At 37.8% G+C, this 25,084-nt stretch overlaps 1 protein-coding gene across 3 annotated transcripts in view; it reads right to left on the reverse strand.

The window, feature by feature from the left end:
* The window catches only part of VEPH1 (ventricular zone expressed PH domain-containing 1), a 45,617-nt gene extending 21,869 nt beyond the window's left edge, over positions 1-23,748 (reverse strand). For 2 of the 3 annotated variants that reach the window (XM_011976459.1, XM_011976461.1), the window contains exons 1-3: positions 23,593-23,696; positions 19,202-19,463; positions 15,010-15,304 (exon numbers count right to left, since the gene is read on the reverse strand). In XM_011976459.1, coding sequence (XP_011831849.1) covers positions 15,010-15,147 — 138 coding nt within the window. In that variant the 5' untranslated portion in view covers positions 15,148-15,304; positions 19,202-19,463; positions 23,593-23,696. Of the gene's footprint in view, positions 1-15,009; positions 15,305-19,201; positions 19,464-23,592 lie in introns of all 3 variants that reach the window. The other variant, XM_011976460.1, reaches the window with a different exon arrangement.
* Between the last annotated feature and the right edge of the window lie 1,336 nt (positions 23,749-25,084).

Genomic DNA, 25,084 nt, shown 5'->3' on the forward strand with positions numbered 1-25,084 from the left:
CTTTCTTTCTTTCTTTCTTTCTTTCTTTCTTTCTTTCTTTCTTTCTTTCTTTCTTTCTTTCTTTCTTTCTTCTTTTTCTCTTTCTTTCTAATAGATATCTTTATTGCACTTCCAGTGTTCTTCATTTTTTTTGGATGGATAAAAGTATCTGAATGTATTATATTCCTTATCTCTGAAGAATTTCTTTCATTTCTTGTTGAGTATCTGTGTTGTCAATGAATTCCTTGTTTTTATTTGTCTGGAAACGTATTTATCTCTCACTTTCTTTTTAAAATTTTTTTATAATTTCAACTTTTATTTTAGATTCAGAGTGTACATGAGCAGGTTTGTTACAAGGGTATATTTTATGACACTGAGGTTTGGGGGCATAAATGATCCTGTCACCCAAGTAGTGAGCATAGTACACAATAGGAAGATTTTCATTCCTTCCCTCCTTCCCTCCTTCTTCTTCGAGTCCCCAGTGTCTATTGTTCCCATCTTTATGTCTATGTGTACCAAATGCTTGGCTCCCACTTATAAGTGAAAAAAAAAAGTGTGGTATTTAGTTTCTGTTTCTGCTTTAGTTCACTTAGGATAAATGGCCTCTAGCTGCATCCATTTTGCTGCAAAGGACATGACTTTGTTCTTTTTTATGGCTGTGTAGTATTCCACAGTGCATATGTACCATATTTTCTTTATTCAATCCACTGTTAATGACCACCTAGGTTGATTCCATGTCTTTGCTATTGTGAGTAGTGCTGCAATGAACATAAAAGTGCATATGTCTTTTTGGTAGAATAATTTATTTTCCTCTGAGTATATGCCCAGTAATGGAATTGCTGGGTCAAATGGTAGTTCTGAGTTCTTTGAGAAATCTTCACACTGGTTTCCACAGTGGCTAAACTAATTTACATTCCCACCAACTGGGTATAAGCTTTCCCTTTTCTCTGCATCAGCAGCCTCACCAACATCTGCTATTTTTTGACTTTTTAACAAAAGTCATTTTAGCTGGTATGGGATAGTATTTCATTGTGATTTTGATTTGCATTTCTCTGATAATTGGTAAAGTTGAGCACTTTTTCATGTTTGTTGGCTGCTTGTATGTCTTCTTTTGAAAAGGGTCTGTTCATGTCCTTTGCCCACTTTTTAATGGGACTAATTGTTTTTTGCATGTCAAATTGTTTAAGTTCTTTACTGATTCTGGATATCAGAACTTTGTCAGATGCATAGTTCACGAATATTTTCTCCCATTCTCTAGGTTATCTGTTTACTTTGTTGATAGCTTCTTTTGCTGTGCAGAAAGAAGCTCATAGATTGGAAAAATCAGAATTGTTAAAATGGCCATATTGCCCAAAGCAGTCTATAGATTCAACACAATTCCTATCAAATTATCAACATCATTTTTCACAAAATTAGAGGAAACTATTCTAAAATTCATATGGAAAAAAAAAAAAAAAAAAGCCCGAATAGCCAAAGCAATCCTAAGCAAAAAGAACAAAGTTGGAGGCATCACATTACCTGACTTCAAACTATGTTATAAGGCTATACTAACTAAAACAGCATGGTACTGCTACAGAAACAGAAGCTCTTTATCTTAATTAGGTCCCACTTGTCAATTTTTGTTTTTGTTGCAATTGCGGTTGAGGACTTAGTCATAAATTCTTTCCCAAGACCAATGTCCAGAATGGTGTTTCCTAGATTATCTTTGAGGATTCTTATAGTTTGAGATCTTACATTTAAATCTTTAATCCACCTTGAGTTAATCTTTGTATATGGTGATAGGTAGGAATTCAGTTTCATTCTTCTGCATATGGCTAGTCATTTATTGAATAGGGAGTCCTTTCCTCATTGCTCAGTTTTGTTGACTCTGTCAAAGATCAGATAGTTGTAGGTGTGCGGCTTTATTTCTGGGTTCTCCATTCTGTTCCATTGGTCTATGTGTCTGTTTTTATACCAGTACCATGTTGTCTTAGTTACTGTAGCCTTATAGTATAGTTTAAGTTCTGGTAATGTGATGCCTCCAGTTTTGTACATTTTGCTTAGGATTGCTTTGGGTATTTGGATTCTTTTTTGGTTATATATGAATTTTAGAATAGTTTTTTCTAATATTGTGAAAAATGATGTTGGTAGGTTTTTTGTTTGTTTGTTTGTTTGTTTGTTTGTTTTAAGACAGAGTCTCACTCTCTCACCCAGGCTGGAAGGCAGTGATGTGATCTCAACTCACTGTAACTTCTGCCTCCCAGTTTCAAGTGATTCTTGTGCCTCAGTCTCCTGAGTAGCTGGAACCACAGGCGTGTGCCACCACACCCAGTTAATTTTTTGTATTTTTAGTAGAGACAGGGTTTCACCATGTTGGCCAGGCTGGTCTCAAACTGGCCTCAAGTGATCCACCTGCCTTGGCTCCCCAAAGTGCTGGAATTATAGGTGTGAGTCACTCGCACCCAGCTGATGTTGATAGTTTGATAGGAATTGTGTTGAATCTATAGATTGCTTTGGGCGGTATGGCTATTTTCATGATACTGATTCTTTCAATTCATGAGCGTGGAATATTTCTCCATTTGTTTGTGTCACCTGTGATTTTTTTCAGTAGTGTTTTGTAGTTGTCCCTGCAGAGATCTTTTGGCTCCTTTGTTAGATGCATTCCTAGGTATTTTAGTTTCTTGCAGCTATTGTAAATGGGATTGTATTCTTGTTTTGGCTCTCATCTTGAATGTTACTAGTGTGTAGAAACGCTAATGCTTGTTGTACATTGAGCTTTGTATCCTAAAACTTTACTGAAGTTGTTTATCAGTTCTAGGACCCTTTTGGTGTGTCTGCAGTGTTTTATAGGTATAAATTATGATGTCAGGGAGGAGAGGTAATTGAATTTCTTCACAAACATTTTCTCGTGTGGTTGATATTTTTATACATTTATTCCACAACTACTTAATAATGTACGGCACAAGGACCACATAGTTATTACCCTCTTATAGTCATATTCTACATTGGCATCCATACTAATAATCCTGTATATTTTTATCCCTCTTTCCACTTTTAAAAGCATACACACACACACACACACACACACACACACACACACAATGTGTATATAATGATATATTATGCCATTTATTCTATCACTTCAAGAATCTCCAAAGGCAAGATGTCACCACCACTAACAACAAGTGAGCTCAGAACTGACAATATTGCTGGGATTCCTAGCAGAAGCAAATATAAACTACATTGAAGGTACCACACTCAATCCAGACCACTCAGTACTTACACAAATAAAATCTTATTTATGCTGAACTTAAAAATTTAATATTACAAAACACCCAAGAAAATAAGCCAATATGAGCACATGTCAACAGATTAAACACAGAGCAGATTAGATATTTAAAAATTTCAGGTAATGAAATTATTGACCTCAAATTATTAAATTATATGTTCAAAATCAGTCAATGTATAAAGAATAATTATTTTTCTTTTTAAAGACCAAGTCACTTTTTTAAAAACCAGAAATTTTCTTTTTTAAAAAGAACCCTCTAGAAATTAAAACCTCAGTAGATGGATGAAACAGTGGATGGATAGAGCTGAAAAAAAGACTTAATGGATTGGAAGATAGAGCTGAGAAAATAATATATCACATAGAGTTGGAAAATATAATAGATCAAGAAATATGGAAGACAAAATAGGATAGAATATGACAGATATGAGGGCGATGATTTTGTCTTTTTTTTTGTACTATTATGTTCTCAATGCCTAGAATATTGCTAGAAGAGAGTATGTACTCAATACATATTTGTTGGATGCACAACTGAGTGAATAAATATGATTTCCAAAAGGAAAGATCAGATGTAAAAGTTAATATTTGAGAAAAAGTTTAAGAACTTTACAAAATTGAAAAAAGACATAAAACCCTCAAACTCACAAAACACAATAAGGATTGAGTAGGAATATACAAATAAAACCACATCTAGACATGTAATAGTGAAACCATAGAACACCAAAGGCGCAGGAAAAATATTAAATAGAGAGAAGAGTAGATTGAGTATAAAGAAATGGCAATTAAACTGACAACACATTTCATAACAGCAATAATAGAAACTACTGAGAAATGAAATGGCTGCCAAGCTAGAAATGCATATTCTGGTAATTATTCAAAATTAAGGGTAAAAATAAGGACTTTTTAAGAAAAACAAATATTTAGAGAGTTTATCATTAACGCACCTTCACTGAAGGGCTTTCTTTTCCCCAAAGATGGGGTCTTGCTATGTTGCCCAGGCTGAAGTACAGTGGCTACTCAGAGATGCAATTATAGCATGCTGTAGCCTCAAAGTCCTGTCTCAAATGATCCTCTTACTTCAGCATGCTGAGTAACTGGGACTACAGGGACATGTCACTGCACTTGCTAAAGATACTTTTAAAGTGTATAGTTCAGAAAACAAGAACTTGGGTTCTGGAAAACAAACAAAAGAAAGTCAATAAAAAAATAAAGGTGAAAAAAGAAACAGGGAAATATTAGGCACTTTAAGCAAGCATTGACTATATATTTTTTAAAAGCCTGTCATTTAAAAAGAATAGTTTCAAGGGTGTTACACAAGTAAATAAAAGTGCTGGTTAATAACATGTAAGATGGGCATTAAAGTATTCCAAGGTACTTCAAGGAATAGGAGGAGAATAGAGTTCCTGAATAACTTTAGACATAGTTACTGCAATTAATCAAATGTAAGATAGCATCAATGAGAAGATCTATGATTATTTCGTGTGTCATAAACAAAGAGAAGAGACTGCCAGTTAAATTGTGAGGGGCATCATGCCTCCAAGAGAGTCCTATACAGGATATTAATTGAGCATACTAGACTCTCATTTCCTTGAAATTTCTTTCATCTATTCTGAGAGAACTGTCCATTTCTCCTGCCCTCAGTTGCATTACTTATTATAGTGTAATAGGTGATCTTTTACCAATATCTCAGTAACAAAAACTATAATCTTTTTTAGGTTCCATATAGTGCCCAGTTATTATTTTGCAAGAAAATGTGGAATTGCTGTCATTCCCCCAATGATTGGTTAACTAATATAAAACTTATATACCATGATGCTATCTCTGCACGCCTTTCTGCATACACAATAAGTTTCTGTTTCAGTGCCACATTATAGTCTAGTAGTTTTGAAAACATTTTAAATGGATATTTAACTCAAAATTGGTAGGAACAATAAGGTATCCAATTCAGTTAGAATGGTAAGAATATGAAGAACAATATGACCAGTTCCTGCACATGGAGGCCATGACAACTATGTATGACTACCGCCTGGCCAACAGCAATTGGAAGATTGTCATCAATTATAAAACATACATTTATTTCAGAGATTTTAATATGGGAAAATATCTCTCTTAGAATTGATGAAATAGCATCAGTATATTTGCTAAAATGTTAAAGACAACTATATTAAAATAATAGAAATAGAACACATAATCATCAATCCACTAGCCCCAAGAGTGGCAGAAAATAAAGTGATAAAAACTCAGTCAATTAAAAATTTTCAGAAAAAAGATAAAAATAAACATGATAAAGTCAGAAAATATAACACAAATAAAATGAAATACATCCAAATAGATAGCTTATCATAGTAAGTGTGAGTTGACTAAATTTACCAATTAAAAGACAGATATTTTCTATTTGGATTATTGAAAAAAATCTACTTATATAACATTTACAAATTACATTTAAGTCACAATGACATAGAAAGGTAAAAGTAAAAAGATAGAGAAAAAATAGATAACTTCTACTCCAAAGAAAACAGGCAAAACTTATTAGGAATAAAAATGCTCAGTATATACTAATGAAAAGAAAAGTTTTCCAAGAAAGAAATAACAATCTCTAACTTCTGCATCATAATAAAAAAGCCCCTACATGAATAAAGGCAAGCTTGACAAAATTACAAGGAGAAATTGGCAAACTCAAAATTATAATGGAAAATGTAAAACATATCTGTTAGTAACTGACAGTCCAAACAAATGGAAACTTACTAAGGATATACAAAATTTGAACAATATCATTAACAAGAGTTCTTTAATCAACATATTTAATATATAATAATATAGATATTAAGATATCCAATAATTAGAGAATACACATTCCTTTCAAGAACATATTAAACATTTAAAGAGGCAGCATAGACCAGGCGCGGTGGCTTATGCCTGTAATCCCAGCACTTTGAGAGACTGAGGAGGATGGATCGTGAGGTCAGGAGTTCAAGACAAGCCTGACCAACATGGTGAAATCCTATCTCTACTGAAAATACAAAAATTAGCCAGGTGTGGTGGTGGGCACCTGTAACCCAGCTACCAAGGAGGCTGAGGCAGGAGAATTGCTTCAACCCAGGAGGCGGAGGTTGAGTGCACCACTGCACTCGAAAGAGCAAGACTCTGACTCAAGAAAAAAAAAAAAAAAAAAAAAAAAAGAGGCAGCATAGTTTGGTGGCTAAGAATAGTTTCTGAACTCACATTCTGGGCTTGATTTTTGTTTCTACTAGTTACTAGCTATACAACCTTGGTCAAGTTACATTATTAACCTTTTTATGCCTGTTTCCTCATCTATAAAATGGGAATACTATAAAACTGGTATACTTATCTCAAAAATCTACTGAAAGAAATAAATATATTAACATGTGGAAAGCTCTTAGAACAGTTTCTGCCACATAAGTATTAGCTATTATTATTTACACAGATTAGCCATAAACTCTGTAACAAAGCAAGTCTCAACTACTTCGAAATAACTAGTATCATGCAGTTCACATTCTCTGACTACATGCAGTTAAGATTTAACTTAACAACAAAAAGATTGTAAGAATTCTTGGGGAAATTAAAACTAACTTCTAAATTACTTGTGAGTCAGAGGAAGTCACAATAAAACTAAGAAAATATTTAGAATTTACAATAAAAACATATCTCAAAACTCGTAGAATGATGCTAAATGTTACTTAGCAAGAAATTTATGGTCTTACATGCTTATATTGGAAAATAAGAAAGTTAAAATAATCAATAACCTAATTATATGATTAAGGAGACTAAAAAAACGAACAGCAGAATAAAGCCATAGAAAGTACAAAAAGTAAGGTAGGAAAGACTTAAAAAGAAATTAATGACATTTTGAAATGATCCTATACAGATGATCAATAAATCAAAACTTTGAAAAGTAGAAGACAAAGCTTTGAAAATATTGATAAGATATCAATGAATACAGATGCTGCCAAAAAAATAATAATTCAAACAATTTGATACTAATAAATTTGAAAACTCAGATAAAATATAAAATTGCTCAGAAAATATACTTTACCAAAAGTGACTGAAGCAACATTCCTAATTTTCCTCAAAGAGGTTGAATCAGTAGCTTAAAAATCTATTAAAATACACAAATTTATAGTGCCAGAGAGTTTTACAGTATTCTATGAAATCTTTGAGGATTAGGTCACAATATTACAAAACTCTTGCAGATAACAGAAAATGTGGAAACATTTCTGAACTCATTTTATGAAACTACTGTGTATAACTTGATATCAAAGCCAAGCAAAGACAGTGGAAAAAGGGCGATTAAAGTCCAATCTCATATAGATACATAGTTCTAAAACTACTTTAAAAATAGCAAACCAAATTTTAAAATGCATTAAAATAAACAACAAATTTTATTTTGCTCCAGGAATGCAATAATGGTTCTATATTTGAAAAATCTATTACTGTAATTCACCACATTAACAGATTAAAGGGGAAAATAGGATTATCTCAAGAGGATAGAAAAATCAGTTGATAAAATTAAACAATTCTTAGAAAAACAGGAATAAATGGAACCTCCTTAATCTGATAAAGAGCATTAACCAAAAGCCTGGAGCAAACATTATGCTTACACTGAAAAGTCAGAAAACTGTCTTCAAATAAAAAGAGAGAAGGATAACTCATTCTAGTCAATCTAGTTCTGGAGAGCTAGTCAGGATGTGAGACAAAGAAATCAAATAACAGAATAAGGATTGGAAAGGAAGAAACAAAACCATAATTATTTTAAAGTGGTGACTTATGCATAAAAAAATCAAGGAAGGTGCTTCTTCCATTTAAAACATATTTTTTCTTGATTCTCTCCTCTCTCCCCATCCCATTCTTTCTAAATACCAGCCCATTTCTTTGATCTTTATGGGAAAATGCCCAGGGTTGTCACTGCTCATTTTCTTCCTTTCTTCTCTTCCCACCATCTTGAACTAACTCCAATGTGGCTTTCAGTCTGACCCATCCAGTGACAACTGCTCTTGTCGAGTCATAATGACCTTCATGTGTCTGAACCTCAGGCAATTCTCAGTCTTGACCAATCAGTGACAAATCTCACTTGACTAATCAGTGGCATTTGACATCACTCTGTCCTTGGAACAGTTTATTCACCTGGCATTCAGGACACCATTATCTTCTGACTTTCTTTTTTTTTTTTTTTTTTTTTTTACTGGATATTTCTTCTCAGTTTGTTTTCCTAGTCCTTCGTCATCTCCTTAACTTTTAAGTACTGGACTCACTCTCTGGACTTTTTACTTTCTGTCTGCACTCACTCCCTTGGTGATCTCGCTCAGTCTCAAGGCTGACAAGTTCCAAAATTATAATTGCCAGCCCAGACTTCTCTCCTGCTCCAGACTCATACATACAATACTTGCACATCTCTACTCAGAATTCTGACAGCTCAGACTTTACGCATGTAAAGTGAAACTTGTGATTCTTCCTACACTCCCTTCCCCTCACCCTCCCTCTCCAAATTCCTTCCTTCCTTGGTCGTCTTCATCTTACTTATTGACAGTTTTATTATGCTAGTTTTTCAGGCCAAAAATCTTCAGTTTGTTCTTTCTCTCTCTCTCTCTCTCCCCCGCCACCCCTCTCTCTCTTCATTACACGCACATACTTCAGCAAATCCTGTTGGTCCTATCTTCAAAATACATCTAGGATCATCTGAACACTTCTCATCACCACTACTGCTCCATGATGGTCAGAATCTCTGCTGCTTCTTATCTGAATTATTTCAGTAGCCACTTAACTGGCCTTTCTGATTTCACTCTTGCCTTTCCACAGACTGTTCCCAAAACAGGAATAGAAAAATCAGACCATGTTACTTCTGCTCAGAACTCTCCAGTGGCTGCCCAAGACTCCAACAATCCAGCCTCCACTTCTCTCCTAACCTCATCTCCGTTTCCCCATTGTTCCCTTCACTACAGTCACACTGACCTCAGAAACTCCAGTCTACAACCCTAGGACCTTTGTACTTAATGGTTCCTCTGCCTGAAATGATTTTCTCCAGATACCCACAAGTATTGCTCTCTCATCTCCTTCAAGTTTTGCTTCAATGTCAGCTTTTGTCTCAGTATGGACTACCTTGTCCACCCTATTTAAAATTTCAAGCCTCCAATACCCTGTCACTGCCCTCTGCTTTAATTTTCTACATAGCACTTCCTTATCTTCTAATACACTACGTATCTTCCTTATTTGTTTATTTTCTGTCTTACTCGATTAAATGGATGATGTCAGAGGGCTTTTTTTTTGTCTTTTTTGATGACTCTTATATCCTAACATCCAGCACAGTGTCTGAAACGTAGTAGACAGCTAATAAATATTTGTTGAATAAACTGGAAAATGTATATAGACAAATTATTAGGATTAGTAGGAGAATTGAGTTTGATAAACATAAGATCACTATACAAGAATCACTTATGTTGTAATCAACTGAAAATATAATTGGAAAATATAATTTTAAAAAAGAATGTTATTCATATTCTCAGAAAAAAATATAAAACACTTATACATTTAACAAAAGATGTATAATATTCTTAACATTCGTAGGAAAAATATCATAAAACCTCTCTGAACAACATTTAAAAACATATAAAGGGATAGAAATACAGTGTCTATAGATATAAAGACAGTACATAATGATGTTAATTTTCTTCAAATTAATCTATAGATAAAATCACACCCAATTAAGATACTGATAGAATTATTCAGAAAACAGGAGAAGCTTAATATAAAATTATTAAAGAACAGAAACCAACAAAGCAATGTTAAAGAAGTTTGGGAATACTGTCCTACCAGATATCAAGACTTATTACAAGGTAAGAGAGAAGTTGTGTATCAGAGTGAGATATGCAACCTGCGTAGGTGACAAAGGACTAATACAAGAATATACAAAATACTCCAGTTTATAAAATAAGATTTTAAAACTACAAAAGAAAAAAGAAAAAAAAAACATAAACAGATACTTCACTGGAAGTAAAGTGGTAGGCACTTCCTTCAGAGGAAAACAAATGGCAAATAGCAAATAAGCATATGAAAAAGTGGTCAACCTCGGTAATAATGAGAGGAATGTATGTTTAAACAATTACATGCTGCTTCACTTAGATAAAAAAAAAACTTTTAAAATCTGATAAAAACAAGCACTGGTGAGGATATAAAACAACTGGAACTTTCAGACACTGATGTCGGGTGTGTAAAGTGGCACATCCACGTTGGAAAGCAATTTGTTGGTATAATCATAAAGTTGCAAAGACACAAAACCCTAAAACCTGTTGTTTCACTTTTAATTGTGTACTTCAGAAATACTTGGCAATTACAAGTATTTAGAACTTTAGAAATAATTGGCCAAAATTTCCAATTACAAGGATGTTTACTGTAGCACTGTTTAAATAATAAATGTAGACTAAAAAAAGAATGGACACATTGTAGCACATTCTTATAAGGGAATACTCTGCCTCAGCAAAAATAAATGAGTTGAAACTACATGCACCAATATAGACAAATCTCAAAAATGTAATTTGAGCCCTATGACAACATTTATATAAAGTTTAAAAATACGAAATATTATGCTATAATTCACTTTGGAACCATGGATATGTAGCAAAAACAAAAACAAAAAGCAAACATGCATAGCTAAATACCACAAGCAGGATATTGGTTACCTTGGGAAGCATGACGGAGGAGAATTAGATTAAAAACAGATATGCAGGGATTTTCAATTGTACCTAACATGTTAAAGTGGGTGATTCTGTGTGCCTGGTGTGTTTCATTGTTAAAAGAAAAATAAAGAGTACTGGAAGGTGGATGGATCAGTTGGGCACGAGGTGAACACCAAGGGAAAGGTGGGAGAAGTGGATGAGACAATCTCATTTGGAGTAGCCTGGGAGGAAAGCCAAGTTCGTACAAGTGATTATTAGGTAAAAGTGGTCTAGAAAGGACTCAAAATGAAAAGACAAAACTTAAAGGTATGTTTGGGAACTTGGAGAGGATATTGAGTTGAGGAGTCACATTTTCAAAGTGAAACATAAGGGCAAAGTATTTCATAGCAGTATTTTGTAGTAACTGGTAGAAAAAGAGGACATGGACTGGAGAGTGAAATCTAGTAAGGTTTAATTATTTTGTGAGTGGCTCTGGGGGAAGGATTGGAGGCTTGTTTGCCACATTTTTGGATTCCACAGAGCTGAAAGTGATAAGTAATATATTTGACAGAATCATGATGTTTAAAAGGCATATTCTGGAATGAGGGCTTAAAGACAATAATTTTTTTTGCATTGTTTAAAATGTGGCAGAATACACTTTAAAAAATTTAAACTTCTGTAATTACAAGTCTTGATTCAACCAGAATGCCTTAGCACATCACAAGATAAATGTGGACAACTGATTTTTTAAAAACACAGAATATTTGACTAGTATTAGTAGTTGTTCTAAGCAATTGGTCTGAGCATTGGGCAACGATAAGTTACAATAATAAATTAGGACTATTCCAAAGGCGGGTAACCAGAATGTTAAGAGTGTAGGCAATACTTGGGAGCTTCAATGAAGCCTTCTCTAACAAGGTAGAAACAAGATTGTCCTTTGAGGATTAAACCAATAAAGTCCACTCGTATGACTGGGATTAGCCAGTACAGGCCTAAACCAAGACATTACTTTTTCATGGGTGACTTTGCAAGTGAGTTAGATGTAATCTCAGGGAGGAAGGGCTGGAATGTGATTGCAATGGAGGAGGAAGAAACCTAATCAATAAAAGTATTTCTTACCCAAAGAAAGACTGAGTAAACAGACTTGAGGAGAACAGCATGAAACACACAAGAATTCTGATCTGTATGAGTTATAATTTTCATTGTAAATCAATACATCGTGTTCTAATTTATATTTCCAAGTCTTGTGTTTGGATAGCATGATTTGGATAGCATTTCTCAGGTACCAACAAAATTGAGTTTTCCAGATCTGACAATTGAGGGCTACAACATGAGGTGGTGTAACCTTTCCCTGACACAGGCTCCTTCTTTTTCATGGAAAAACCCAAAAACACTAAGATGTTTAGCTGGGAGGAGATAAGCCAGAGGTGAAGCCTGGTGCTTATCTTCAAAAGGTTTAAAGTTTTTCTTGTAGAAATGGAGGGTAGACTCTTTTGATTGTTGGGGGCAGAGACCAGAACAGAGACAACAGTTAGAAAGTACAAAGTAAGATTTCATCTGGCTAAGCAGAGGAACATGTTAACCATTTGAACTCCCAACAATGAAACAGCTATCTCTTTGTCAGGTTCTTTGATCATAAGCAACAGAAAAAGTCTGAATAAGTACAGCAAATAATAATAATAATAGCAATAATAAGAAGATAAGAGGTGGCCCCCATATTTGAAGGAGAAAGTAAAGGACCAGGCCTTAAAAGGAACAGTGATCAAGGCAGCTACAATGATGGAGGGGGAGGAAGTAAAGTATTGTTTCTTTAGGGCACCGTCCTCATGATAAATCACCCTCTGCTGATATCTTTCTTAAAATTACTGGGGAAAAACTTCTGATTTTCAAGCTTGGGCCATGTGTCTCACCTCTTCTCTCCCCTACCCCTGATAGGGAAGGGTAGTGGGCACTCATGGTAGGTAACCTTGATGGAGATGCCATCAAGGCTTCATGCAACGGAAAGGGACAATTTACCAAAGGGAACTGAGGAGCAGGTAACAATATTAGAAACCCAGCATATTCTCATCACTGCAAGTGCAGGAGAAGCCACCTATTTTTCAGCAATCTTCTGTGCTGGAAGTTGGAAAAGGCAATTTAGAAGATTCCTTCCTGTTCTACATTTCTGAAGAGAAACTGAGAAGTGGAATTGATTACTGAGATCCAAGGTCATTAGGAAAGGCCTAGAGAGGAATAGCTGGGGCTGGATCTGAGAGAAGGATGGGACACAGCTAACAGGGAAGTAAGCCATAGAGCAGGCATGGTGGTTCCATGTGCTAATCAGAAAAGGAAGATAAGGAGCTGCTGGCATTGGTAACATCAAACTTGATATATATAAATTAGAAGCTACTATTTTTCTTCTGCTCCATGAAGGGGTTACAGATATAGAAATGGAAGAAGTCAGATGCGGTAAAAGTTAGTAGATGAAGAAGACACAACAACTGGCTCTCCAGAACTCCTGGTAGAGTGAGATGCTATTTGGACAGCTTAAGGAATGGACGATGATCCTAATGACAAGGGACCTGCCAGCCTTAATAGTTAACCAGTGGAGCTATATAATAGAACTGAGTCACCAGTCCTAAAATTCTGAATTTGATGTCTGTGAAACAAGCAATTATGGAAACAAAAGAAATAATGATGGAAACAAAACAAATAACTGGCCACTAGTGACCTCTAGTGGAAGTAGGCTTTAGGGAACCTATGTGATCTTTGATTTCTGTTTTGTTTTGCTTTCCTATTAAGAAGATGAAAACCCAGTGTAATTTTCAGCCAATTTATTTGCAGAGGACTGTGAAAGAACGGGCTTCTGAAAACAGGACAAAAATCTTACCCAGAAAATGAAAATGTACCAGGAACATGTTGTGCTTTGAGTCAAACTAAGTTGATTAATGTTCTGGAAAAGATGTGGATGAGTAATTGCCATCAAAGACGTTACCTGAGAAAAAGAAGAGTTTTTTGAGCAGTGACTTCATTGGTCACTGGGGGGAGTTCGGGATGTTAATGGCAGCCAGCAAGAGAAAATAGGCTTGAAGAGGAGGCTGCATAGGTTGCCAGTATACCTTTCAAATATGTCTTCTTTGTAACATGGAAGAGCGCTGTTGTTTCTGAAATACACACACATTTGCCAGTTCAGTATTGTATGGCTTGAGCCCCACCACTTTCCTCTTCCCAATGGGTGTCTGTGCCAAGTGTTGGCAAACACTGCTGAGCTGGGAGGATGTGGGTGGATGCCTGGTGGCCCCAGGCCTTTGAAGTGGGACCAGTCTCGTGGAGGGTCCAAGTATAATCAAGACGGTCAACATGAAAGCACACTGGGCACTCCACATCCATCCCCTTTGGGAAGTGCTTTCAGAATTCATAATCTTGACATTGAAGAGAAGCAAAGGAATGCAAGGATTGATGGGAGGTTTTACATCTGTCTGATCACACTGGGGACTAATAATGGGTGGGTGGAATTAAATGGCGGGTCCAGGGAGCAGGGGTGTGGGTGGGTAGAAAAAGAAGCAAGAGAAAGATAAAAAATAGAGACACTACAGAAGTAAACAGAATCAGCGTTATCAAGCCCTGGGCAACTGTCACTTCTGGCAGCCGAGCGATTGTTGTCCTTGTCTCATATTACCTGCGTGGCAGGAAGTGTCATCCTGCCTTCTTTCATTATTCAGCCTCCCCCACACACCCTGCTCTTGTTTACCGATGCTATTGTGCTGCTCTGCAGGTCTGCTTTTCCCTGGATTTGCTCCCTCTCCTCTCAGTGTCATTTCAAGGAAATAAAAATAGCCCCTAAATAATATTTTTGTGAGAATTCCACCTTGGTCTGCAATTTTCAGAATTCTGGTCTTTGTGAGTGGGCAAAAGACAATCTAACTGCCCCCGCTAAGCCATGACTTCCCTACTGTTATTTCTTAGATGCCAACAAAACCACAGAGCAGAGTTAAGAAAGACCCATATTAGTGGTATTTCCTCTTTCCCCTGCAAAGATTCTTCTGCCAGGATATGTACAAATCTCTAGCTCTAGGATAGGCCATTTCAGAGATGTAGTCTGTAAACCAGTTTACTTACGGAGGATGAGCTAATTATCTTAATTTGCTCCAAAGCTTCTGTCAGGCTGTCTTCAATCTCAGAGTCATCTAAGGAGAAGAGGTCCCCAGCTCGTGAAAGATCTTTTTGTCCCAAAACCAGTCTGAACAGTTGATGCATGGTGAGGAGGAGTTTGATCAGTTGACTTTCTACAGACCCAGAGCCATGTGTTTCAGGTATCAGAGGTCAGTAAGACAAAAACATGTAGCAGGAGGTATACTTCTTATTCCATGAAAGATCATTTTTCTCCAGACTTTGAGGTCTTCATTGACACTCTCTGCAAGGGAAACAAATGACACAATATAGCCCCTGGCAGAATGGCATAAGCTCAGAATGTGAACTCGGTGTCCAGCGGAGAGAGAGAAAAAAGAAGCTTGGAAACATGTGCCTGGAGTAATAGATTCCGGCTTAATGATCTTTAAATGAGCTCTTTCTTTGTTTTTGTCTCAAAAAGTCTTGTCAAAAATTACTAGGTTTCTCCAGAATTTAATTCGAACTTTAAAAGTCAACATGAGCCCCACACTTTTCTCCTTTCTATATCCTTCTCTTCTCTCCATGTCACAAGGACAAACAATAATCATGCCTAACACTTGCCAGATTTTCCTCAAACAGATTCTCATGGGAATCAAACAGAAAGGGAGAACAAAAGGAAAAGAGGGAGCATAGGAAACATCTCCTAGACCCACTTCCTAGAACCCTTTCTTCCAGAACCTGGACACAGAAACCAGTGCTTACCCTCTTGGTTGGGCTGCCTTGCTATGCTAACAGGAGAAGTTCCCCCCTCTGTCAGTCAAAAAGGTGTCCTCAGTACTTACCCTACTCCTACGTACTCTATAATCAAGTAGTAATAAAATAAAGGATGCTGCTTAGGAGAATGGCATTAGATAAATCTCTACTGAACATGAAGATGAACTTGAACACTTAAATGAACATGATAGCCTTGCCATGAAGGCTAAAAGGAGGGCTTTGAGATCAGGCAACCCTCCCTCTATTCCAGTTGAAATAATAAAGTCCCACTATATTTTTCACCTAATTAACAGTCTATAGAGAGGAGACCAAAGGCACAAATTAGACATCTGATTATTCTCATCAGCTCCCTTCTGGGCCTAATAAAATCACAGACCATTTGCACTGGTAGAGACCTTAGTAATCATTTAATGGGCAGTGAGGTTTAATGACTTCCCCAAGGCCCCATAATAGCTGTGGCAAGGATAGTCTCCTGATTTCAGTCCAGTGCGCTTCCCTCACAGTTTACAGTAGAGGGGAATCACCTCATACATGTGGGTAACTTACAAATGCAGCCACATGCTTAGTGAGAGCCAAGAGTGAGTTATTTAATATAAGCAATAGGCAATTCTGCCTAGCATTTTACTCTGAATGTGTTTGTCAGAAAGAGTGTGAAAAGGGAGAGGAGAATCTGTTGTTCCCTTGGGTAGTCTCAGCCCTCTCCTCTGAGCTATTGTTTGAGAGCACCTCTTCGTGTTGAATGCAAGTTTAAAGACACATACTCTTCACACAACATGGCCTCTAAATACAAGCCAAATCTTTAATTAGACACTCAACTAAATAAGCTACCTGTAGTATTCTAAGTGGTACAATTCATGAGTCATAGGGATTTTAAGGAAAATACTGCCTATATGCAATTTTTGTACTATCTACCAGCTTTTGAAAAATGAAGCCTGATACTTACATGCCTTTATCTATGTACCAGGCATAAACACTTTGTAAATATTAACTCATCTAATCCTCGTAACTATATGAAGATATATCATCCCCACTTTGTAGGTGAGCAACCTGAGGTAGTTAAGTAACTGCTAAAGTCATGCAGCTACCAAGCTGGAGAGCTGGAATTTGAATTCAGAGACCCCAGTAGTGCTAGATTCCAAGTTCATTACCATTATGAAATATTGACTCCATGTAAGATGTGAAGCTACTGTAAGGAGTAAAGGTCCTCAGAGCATTATTAATATTTAGTGATGAAGGTGTGAGCAGGGTTATTAAGCAATGAAATAAATTCCTGTCCCCTTCTATACTGCTCCTGAATCCTTGCCCATTCTATGCCCTGGGATTTAGAGCAACCAGAGAGCAAGAGAGTCACAAGGAGAAGATGCTTGGAGGAAGAGCAAAGGAGAGTGGTAAGCTTTCAGAGGCAGGTGGAGCACAGAGTGAGGTACTGCAAAGTAGTTTGCACCCTGGGAAATGTGGAAGAGTGAATCACAATATCTCTAAGAAAAATCGGCACAGTGTTTTCCTACATTTTTCTCTTAACACATTTTCCTCCCAGGCTCAGATATTTACAGTGACAAGAGTCTCAGTAAAATAATATTCAGGAAAACTGGATGGAAATGACTTCACCTGACCTGTCAGTTTGTTGGACATGTGGCACTCCATGAAGTACATTCAGCTGCCCCAGTCATAGATGCTCAGGAGCTCCAAGAAGGAGCAGAAATACATGCTGGTACAGAGGAGCACCCCCAGGCTTTTCCTGGGCTCTTTCTGCACACTTCACATTTACGTGACACCTGGTGTGGAGTCCCACATTCATGCTTCCAACTTCAGCTGTTACTCTGGAGGGCCCATCGCATGCAAAACATTGCTTTGGGCCCTAAACAGAAACATCAAGTTGTTTAACACACAGCCATACAGGAAAGCTTACACAAACCTAGGGGTGGAGTGGGGAGAGGTGGAACTTGCACATTATTTTACAAAGGACTCCTTTGCACATTTTCAACAGTGATCTTCAAAACACCTTCTACGATATGGGAGTGACCAAGAAAAATCTCCTGGATAACACAAAAAGAAGTTTGGGGAAGTACAAGGGAGAGAGAAGTCACTTCCAGGGGAAGATGATAATGAATAGCTTCATGGAGGAAATGGCATTTGAGAAGCACCTTTAGGATAACTAAGATTTTTACAGATTTCATTCAATGCACTTGTGCTGAGTTCATACTAAGTCATCTGCTCATCTAGGAACCGAGGGTCAAGTCCCAGCTCAGCTACTCTGTGATTATGGGACCTTTAGTTCATGTTTTTTTTTTTTCCTTTCTTGAGCCTTGGTTTTCTTATTTGCAAAATGGGGCTAATAAACACCTCGTCTGTTTCATCAGGGTGTTTTGAGGGTCACAGGTGATAATGCGTAATGGAGTCCTTTATAAAATAATGGCACAACTGACATTTGGTGGGTGTTTGCCATGTGTCAGGTACTTACCTCAGTGCTTCCCACATACTGAGCCACTTAATTCTTATGACAATTCAATGCAATAAAAACTGATGTTTAGAGAGGAAAGTAACCACCAGCCTTCAAGAGGCACTTGAAGAGTAAGTTGCCAAGTTAGGATTGAAGGCAGCTGGTCTCCCAGGATAGTTGTATTCATGACTGTGTGAGATAATTATTATTGAGCTGCCTCTCTTCCCATCAGCTCTCATTCAGTGAGTACCTCCACATGCTGCACATCCCTTCCTAGATAAGGACTGGCAAGGCACATTATTTATTTTTCAGCAGCTTTCATTAATATTTTGCTCAGGTGTCTGGCTTCTCCTGCTGGTCTTTTTGCAATAGCAGGGAAGGTCAGAGCCAGATCAAATTCTACCTCATGTTCTGAGAAACTCCCTACCCTTATGAATGTCATAGTCCTGTGGCCTGTGTGCATGTGTACATATACATGCACCATATACACACAAGCACACCATATACACACATGCACATATGTGCACAGACGCAAATACTTTCTACACATCAACCTTTTTACTAGACACTAGATGCTTCTCTTAGTTCTCCCATCAACTCTGCAGGTAGATATTACCACCTAAGAGGAAACAGGACCAGTGAGGTTAAGTATTATGCCCAAGGTTACACACACAGCCAATATTCACATTCAGGTAGGCCAGACTCCAAAATTTCATACTTTGTGAATGATTTTAAAAACCGGTTTATACAATTTTTACTGCCTTTAATTTGCTTCTTTCATAATTTCTTTCCCTAATCTTTAAGGGGTTCTAATCTGAGGCCCACCTTCTCCTTATTTAGTTTTTTTTTTTTTTTTTTTTTTTACAGGTATTTGCTGGCGAATCAGCTTTCTGTAAGGAGAAACAGAAACCACAAAAACAGAAATGACGGCCCCAAACACGGCACATTTCAGGGAGTCACAGCTGTCCCGCGCAAACTCGACTTTACCTGCGTGCTACTCCTCAAAGGCGCCCTTGCAGTTACTCAGCTGCATGGTTTGAGGCTGGGCGGGAGATTCAGGCAGGCTCCGAGGGCACAGCGAGTGGAATCCGCTCAGCTCAGTGAACCTGAAGTTGTTCATTGCGGAGCCGGTGCCGGGTGGAAGAATTCAAGGAATGCAGCCTGATGCCACCGGCAGCCCCAGAGACCGGTCAGGTGACAGGCTGCACCTCACCCAGCGGAGTTACTTCCCAGTGCAATGCTCTGTTTCCTTGGGTGAAACACAAAGCCTGCCCCAGTAAAGGAGAGTTGTTTTTAACAGAGAAAACAGAACTCCCTGTGTTCGTGAAAATCTATACTTTCCCAGGGAAGAATGGGGGGCGGGGGCGAGCCACGCAGGAAACAATTTTCAACAGGAACTCAAGCAGGTGAACGGAATGGCTGTAGGGAGCCACCTCTCCCAGCCCCAGGGGAGGAGAAGAGAACTGCAGCTTCATTAACACTTCCCTCTCCCTGAGATTTCACATACGTTTTGGAAACTGAGTGTTCCTCCAGTAAGGGTCACCTCCTAAAGAAAGTATCCCTTTGCTCTGCTTCTAGAGTAATATTGTTGAAAGTTTAAGTATGCGGGAAATTGCTAAGAAACAGAACAAACTTCACAACATACATACTCTCTTTTTTTCGTTATTTGCTGGAAAGCTTTTCATAAAAATCCACGTGGACCAGGTATACTGGATTTGTACTTTTAAATATTGCAGCAACACTCAGGAAAAAGGTTTATCCTGCTTAATCTACTGACACTCCGATGGAGAAAAAGGCACTGGAAACTTCCTTTATTCTTTTTTTTTTTTTTTTTTTTTTTTTGAGACGGAGTCTCGCTCTGTCGCCCAGGCTAGAGTGCAGTGGCCAGATCTCAGCTCACTGCAAGCTCCGCCTCCCGGGTTCACGCCATTCTCCTGCCTCAGCCTCCCGAGTAGCTGGGACTACAGGCACCCGCCACCACGCCGGGCTCATTTTTTGTGTTTTTTTAGTAGAGACGGGGTTTCACCGTGTTAGCCAGGATGGTCTCGATCTCCTGACCTCGTAATCCGCCCATCTCGGCCTCCCAAAGTGCTGGAATTACAGGCTTGAGCCACCGCGCCCGGCCCCTTTATTCTTTAGTTAACAGTGCACTTTAAAAAGCAAGGTTTTTAAAACTGCATTCTTCTCGACCCGTAAATCATCTGTTCCTGTGGTAGATTTATAGCTATCAAATCATCTCTCTTCTGGCAATGCCTACAGGCAGCTATCCTGCAGATAATCTCATCTTTGTGCTCACTGAAAGGGTGTGATGTGTCTACTCAAAGGGTGTGGTCAGGGTGGCCACAGTTAAAACAGGTCATGTGTTCCAGGAGAACGACCTCATAAATCTGCCTAGACAGTTGGTGATCAATCATATTTTTATGACATCCACATTTGGAGAACTATCCCCTTGAAGAATCCCTTTATAAAAATCAAGAATCCAGTCATTCATGAGTAGCTGTATTTTTTCATTAGTAGTTTTCTAATTTACAAGATACTAATGAAGGCTCCTCTTTTAATGGAATAGATGATAATGCTTTAGCCTTCCCTTTTAATCCTTTATTCCTTATTACTGATTTTTAATCCCTAGATTTTTATACAGTTTTATTTTTTTAAAGGGTGTAGAGTCCTGAATTAGACACTCTATGGGACTCCAGTAAGAAGAGCAGAGTGATAAGAGTATGGGAACCCAGACTCAACTGGGTTCCAAACTCAGCTATGTCATTATCTGCAGTGTAAATGTGGGCAGGTTAATTAGACTCCCTGAGCCTGGAGTTCCTCCTTTGCTCCTGACGATTGTGATATGGGTTGTTGGGAGGTTTAAGGAGATGATGTAAAACATTCAACACAGAACCTGGCATATGACAACCATAGAAGAAGTATCAGCATTCATATCCTTAGGAGTACTATTATTCCTATAGATGGTCCACCAGTTAACACATCCCCATGCCATACCTTTTAAAAATTAATACACAACTGTACTGTTCACCAAATTGAGTTCACAGAGCTAAACATGTTTAGGTTGTTTCCATTTGTGCCATATTTATATCTTTGTTGTCCTTTCCCTATCTTAGTCATCCTGTCCTTACCTCTGGGTTGTTCACTTTTCATCTGTAAACTTCACTCTCTTGAAAGTGTCCCTGTTGATTTTGGTAACCTTATCTTGTTTCCTGGAGAGATAGTTTTACCGTGATCCTACCCCCACCAAGGTTGAACAATAACAGTGAGTGTTTTTACAGAGTAGAAATGGGCCAGGATACAATGTATCTCAAACTTTTTGTGGCTGGGTAATCCAAACACCTGAGTTTTCCATGGAAGTGTAGAACTCCTTCTCATGTTTGTTAGTGAGAAAGGAGTGCCCGTCCAGGGCTCTAGCTACTTACTTTACTACTTTTCAAGGTGACCTACACTCAATGCCCACTAATAAAACATTAGTGGCTTACTCTATTATGCATCTGTAGATTCTGCTAAATGAAAATATACGTGAACCGGAGGACTTAATCACCACACTATTGGGACACTGCCTGTAGAATAATTGAAACTCTTGGGGGAGATTTCAGTCACCATAATTAACTCAAGAAACCAACTTATTCTGAAGAATTCAGTCTCTAGCTTACAACTTAGGTTAGGCTATACCCTGGTTTCCTCACTTCAGAAAACTCTAGAACGGCAATATTTGTTTACATTATGCTTTAGACTACATTACTCTGCATCAAAACATTTTTGTTTTATTCACTTGTATTAAAAATGCTCATTAACAATCTGAGACATATTTGGGCTCTAGAAACTTTCAATAAAGTTCTCAGATTTTTCCCTTGAAAGAAAGGATTAAAGATTCTTTTGAAGGAGCATCTTTTTCACACCGCGTGAAAGGACTACAGGAGTTCCCATGGGAATTGGCTGCATACATTTCAGCCCTTCCCACAAGATGTCTATTGTTCCCTGGATGTCTCTGGGCTTCCTTGGCTGTGGCATGCTGCTACAGTTCACTTCTACTGAAAGCCTCTGAGGCTGGCTTATTCCAAGCGATGCTAAAGGACTCAGCCCTGTCTTTTTGCTAGAGTGCATACAATCAAAGTTTGTAGCAGGCTTATTTCATAAGTACATGAAAAAAATAGGTTTGGTGACCTATTTAGTCAAGAGCCCAAAAAATGACTTAATTTTGATTATGTATTTCAACTTATTAAAACACAAATAGGAAACATTTCCTTCAAAAAGAATGAGCAATACTTATCTTCAAGTCTAATAAGCTTTCCCAAATCAAGGCTTTTGTGACTTGTCATAGTTTTATAGTGTATTCATTTTCACCTGTAAATTTTGACTTTGCAGGTCATTTTTGCTCTGGAATAATACAAATCTTGCTGAAAAATCCTAATTCAAATTCTGTGGGTTTGTTCTTCCAGATAATGTACCCAAACTCTCAAACTACATGGAAAACTCAATGTTAAATGTATCTTCATTTACATTTAAGTTTCGTATACTAAATATCTATATGACCAACTTAAATATTTCTCTAAGTATTTTTTCTGCTTTCTAAATCGAAAATATATAAATGTCGTTTAATCCAATCATTGATTACTACAGCAATTTAAGTGTGTATCTGAAAGAATTAAAAAGTGGTTAGATTTAATTATGATTCGTAAGACATCTGAAACACCAAAGGAAAAAACGGCAGCAAAAACAAACAGCAATGGTGACCCTGTTCAACCCACTGACTGTAATGATGCTACAGTATTTAATTTTCTTTGAAAATTCGTAGGCAGAGCCAGTTTCTTTGCTGGTTGCAAAATGTTGATTGAGGTAAACAAAAGTATAAAATAGAAATGAGACTAGATTATTACAGAGTAAAACAAAAATGCACATAATATGAATCTAGAAGCACAGCTTTCTGCTCCTGAGGCCTAGAGACATGTTTTAATAACCCACAGTGAAGTGGCATTTTTACCCTAATAACCAAAATGCCTGCATACATGGCTAGACACACAGCTCCCAAATGTGCTTTATCTGCATAATCAGCCAGCCCCTGGAAGTTTCTCAGCTCCTTTCTCCTATCTCCCACTCTTTGCCTCTCTGCAGCCTCTGACATTTACTTTAATTAGCTTTTGTTTTTGCTGAACAAAAGGACATGAAAGAAGAGAGCCATACCTCTTTGCACAGGAATCTCTGGTCATAGAAAATAGAAGGCAAAATCCTTGATCTTTAGAGCACTGCAGCTGGGACCCATGACCATGCTCAGAGGCAGTCTTGCAGCTGCTGCCCAGTCCTGTGGGCTGCAGCCGCGTCTCCCTGAGCTGCTTGTCAAGCCAGTGGTACACTTCATTCCCTCCCCATGGACTCACCGTGCGGAATCGGGCAAATGAGTAACTTCTCTTCTCTCTCCCAAACTTCTGCTTAGACCTAACAATTGGCACAAAGCTTCACTGATTTCTACACTAGATTTACAGATTTCTCTGAGCAGATCTGTAGTTTGAAAGAATTGGATTTGCCTAACAACCAGTAATTTAGGTTCTGTTAATGAATAACTAACTTTAAGAAATCAAGGAAGTTTTAGGTTAATATCAGATGTGGGGCCTTTTAGTAGACATCAGGAAAAAGGCTTGGGGAGGGAATGGAGGAAGGGAAGCACTGGAATGAGGTGGTATTTAAGCCAAATATGATAGAAGAAAAATACCACAAAAGAAGCAAAAGGGCTAGTGTGAAGGAGCAAAAGTCTATTTATACTATTGGTATTGCTTATGAAACACACAACTGAATGAAACTTCCCTGGTAGCACTAGAGGTTTTTCTGAACCCTCATGGTTCCTTCTTGCATCCACCCAAATTTCTAATTCCCTTTCTTTTACCATCCAAATATAGAACTCCTCTTTTCAGACCTAATTCACTGAGGATCCCTCACAAGCACTCCCATATCGCCTCATCTCTCTCTCGTAAGGAGAATGCACTTTAAAACCTCTAATTCATAAATTAATTGATGGTGCCCAGTGGATTATTATATCTGGAGGCTCTTCTCTCCCTTTAAGTGTATGACATGGGCTTTCTTCCCTTATTGATCTGAGGTTTTGCCTACACTCAAACTGATAAAATATTTCTGAGCCTCTCCCGACCAGAGCTTTCAGTCAAACCATGTGAGGGTAACAGGGAGGGTGGGGGCAGGGGGCTGCAGTGGGGAAAGTCAGGTGTAAGGTGTACAAGTGGACATAGAAAGATTTCCATTCAGTGGCAATCATGCTGCATGTAAAAAAATTACTGGCCCAATTAAAAGGACTCTTTATGGGGTGAAGATTAATTTCTCTTGTGTTTGCCACTCAACATTCACTTACTCTACTTCTAGTCCAAAACTGCACCCATATTTCCTTTGGGAAACCATGTCCTTTGGGTAGAGTTGATGCCCATAAACAGGATGAGCCTTAATTGGTCTTACCCAAATTAGAGTAATTGCATTCCTGTGATCATAGTGACTAATGCAGAGGAGGTATGTGACTCCTTCTAGGCCAATGAGAGGACAATGATGAATGCTCAGCTTTGGGAGAAAAAAGTCTAAGCTGCTGGGCTTGATGATAAGAAGGTATAAGGTCTGGCTGCAATTGCCCTCTAGCCACCAAGAAAACTGTTGACTTCATTTGGGCCCCTAATGCTAGCAAGGTCTACTCTTCAGTGTACACTAGTAAATTCCTTAGTAGCGTAAGTGATTTTAGATTGGGTTTTCTGCCATTTACCATTAAAAAATTTCCACCTGACAGAATCAGCCTAACCTGGTTTTGTGGGAGGGCTCTCCTGGGTGCAGCTCATTGAAAAGTAAGTGGACTAAGAGACTCAACAGGAACTATCTATG

Source organism: Mandrillus leucophaeus, unplaced genomic scaffold (assembly GCF_000951045.1).
Source record: "Mandrillus leucophaeus isolate KB7577 unplaced genomic scaffold, Mleu.le_1.0 Scaffold1665, whole genome shotgun sequence".
NCBI lineage: Eukaryota > Metazoa > Chordata > Mammalia > Primates > Cercopithecidae > Mandrillus > Mandrillus leucophaeus.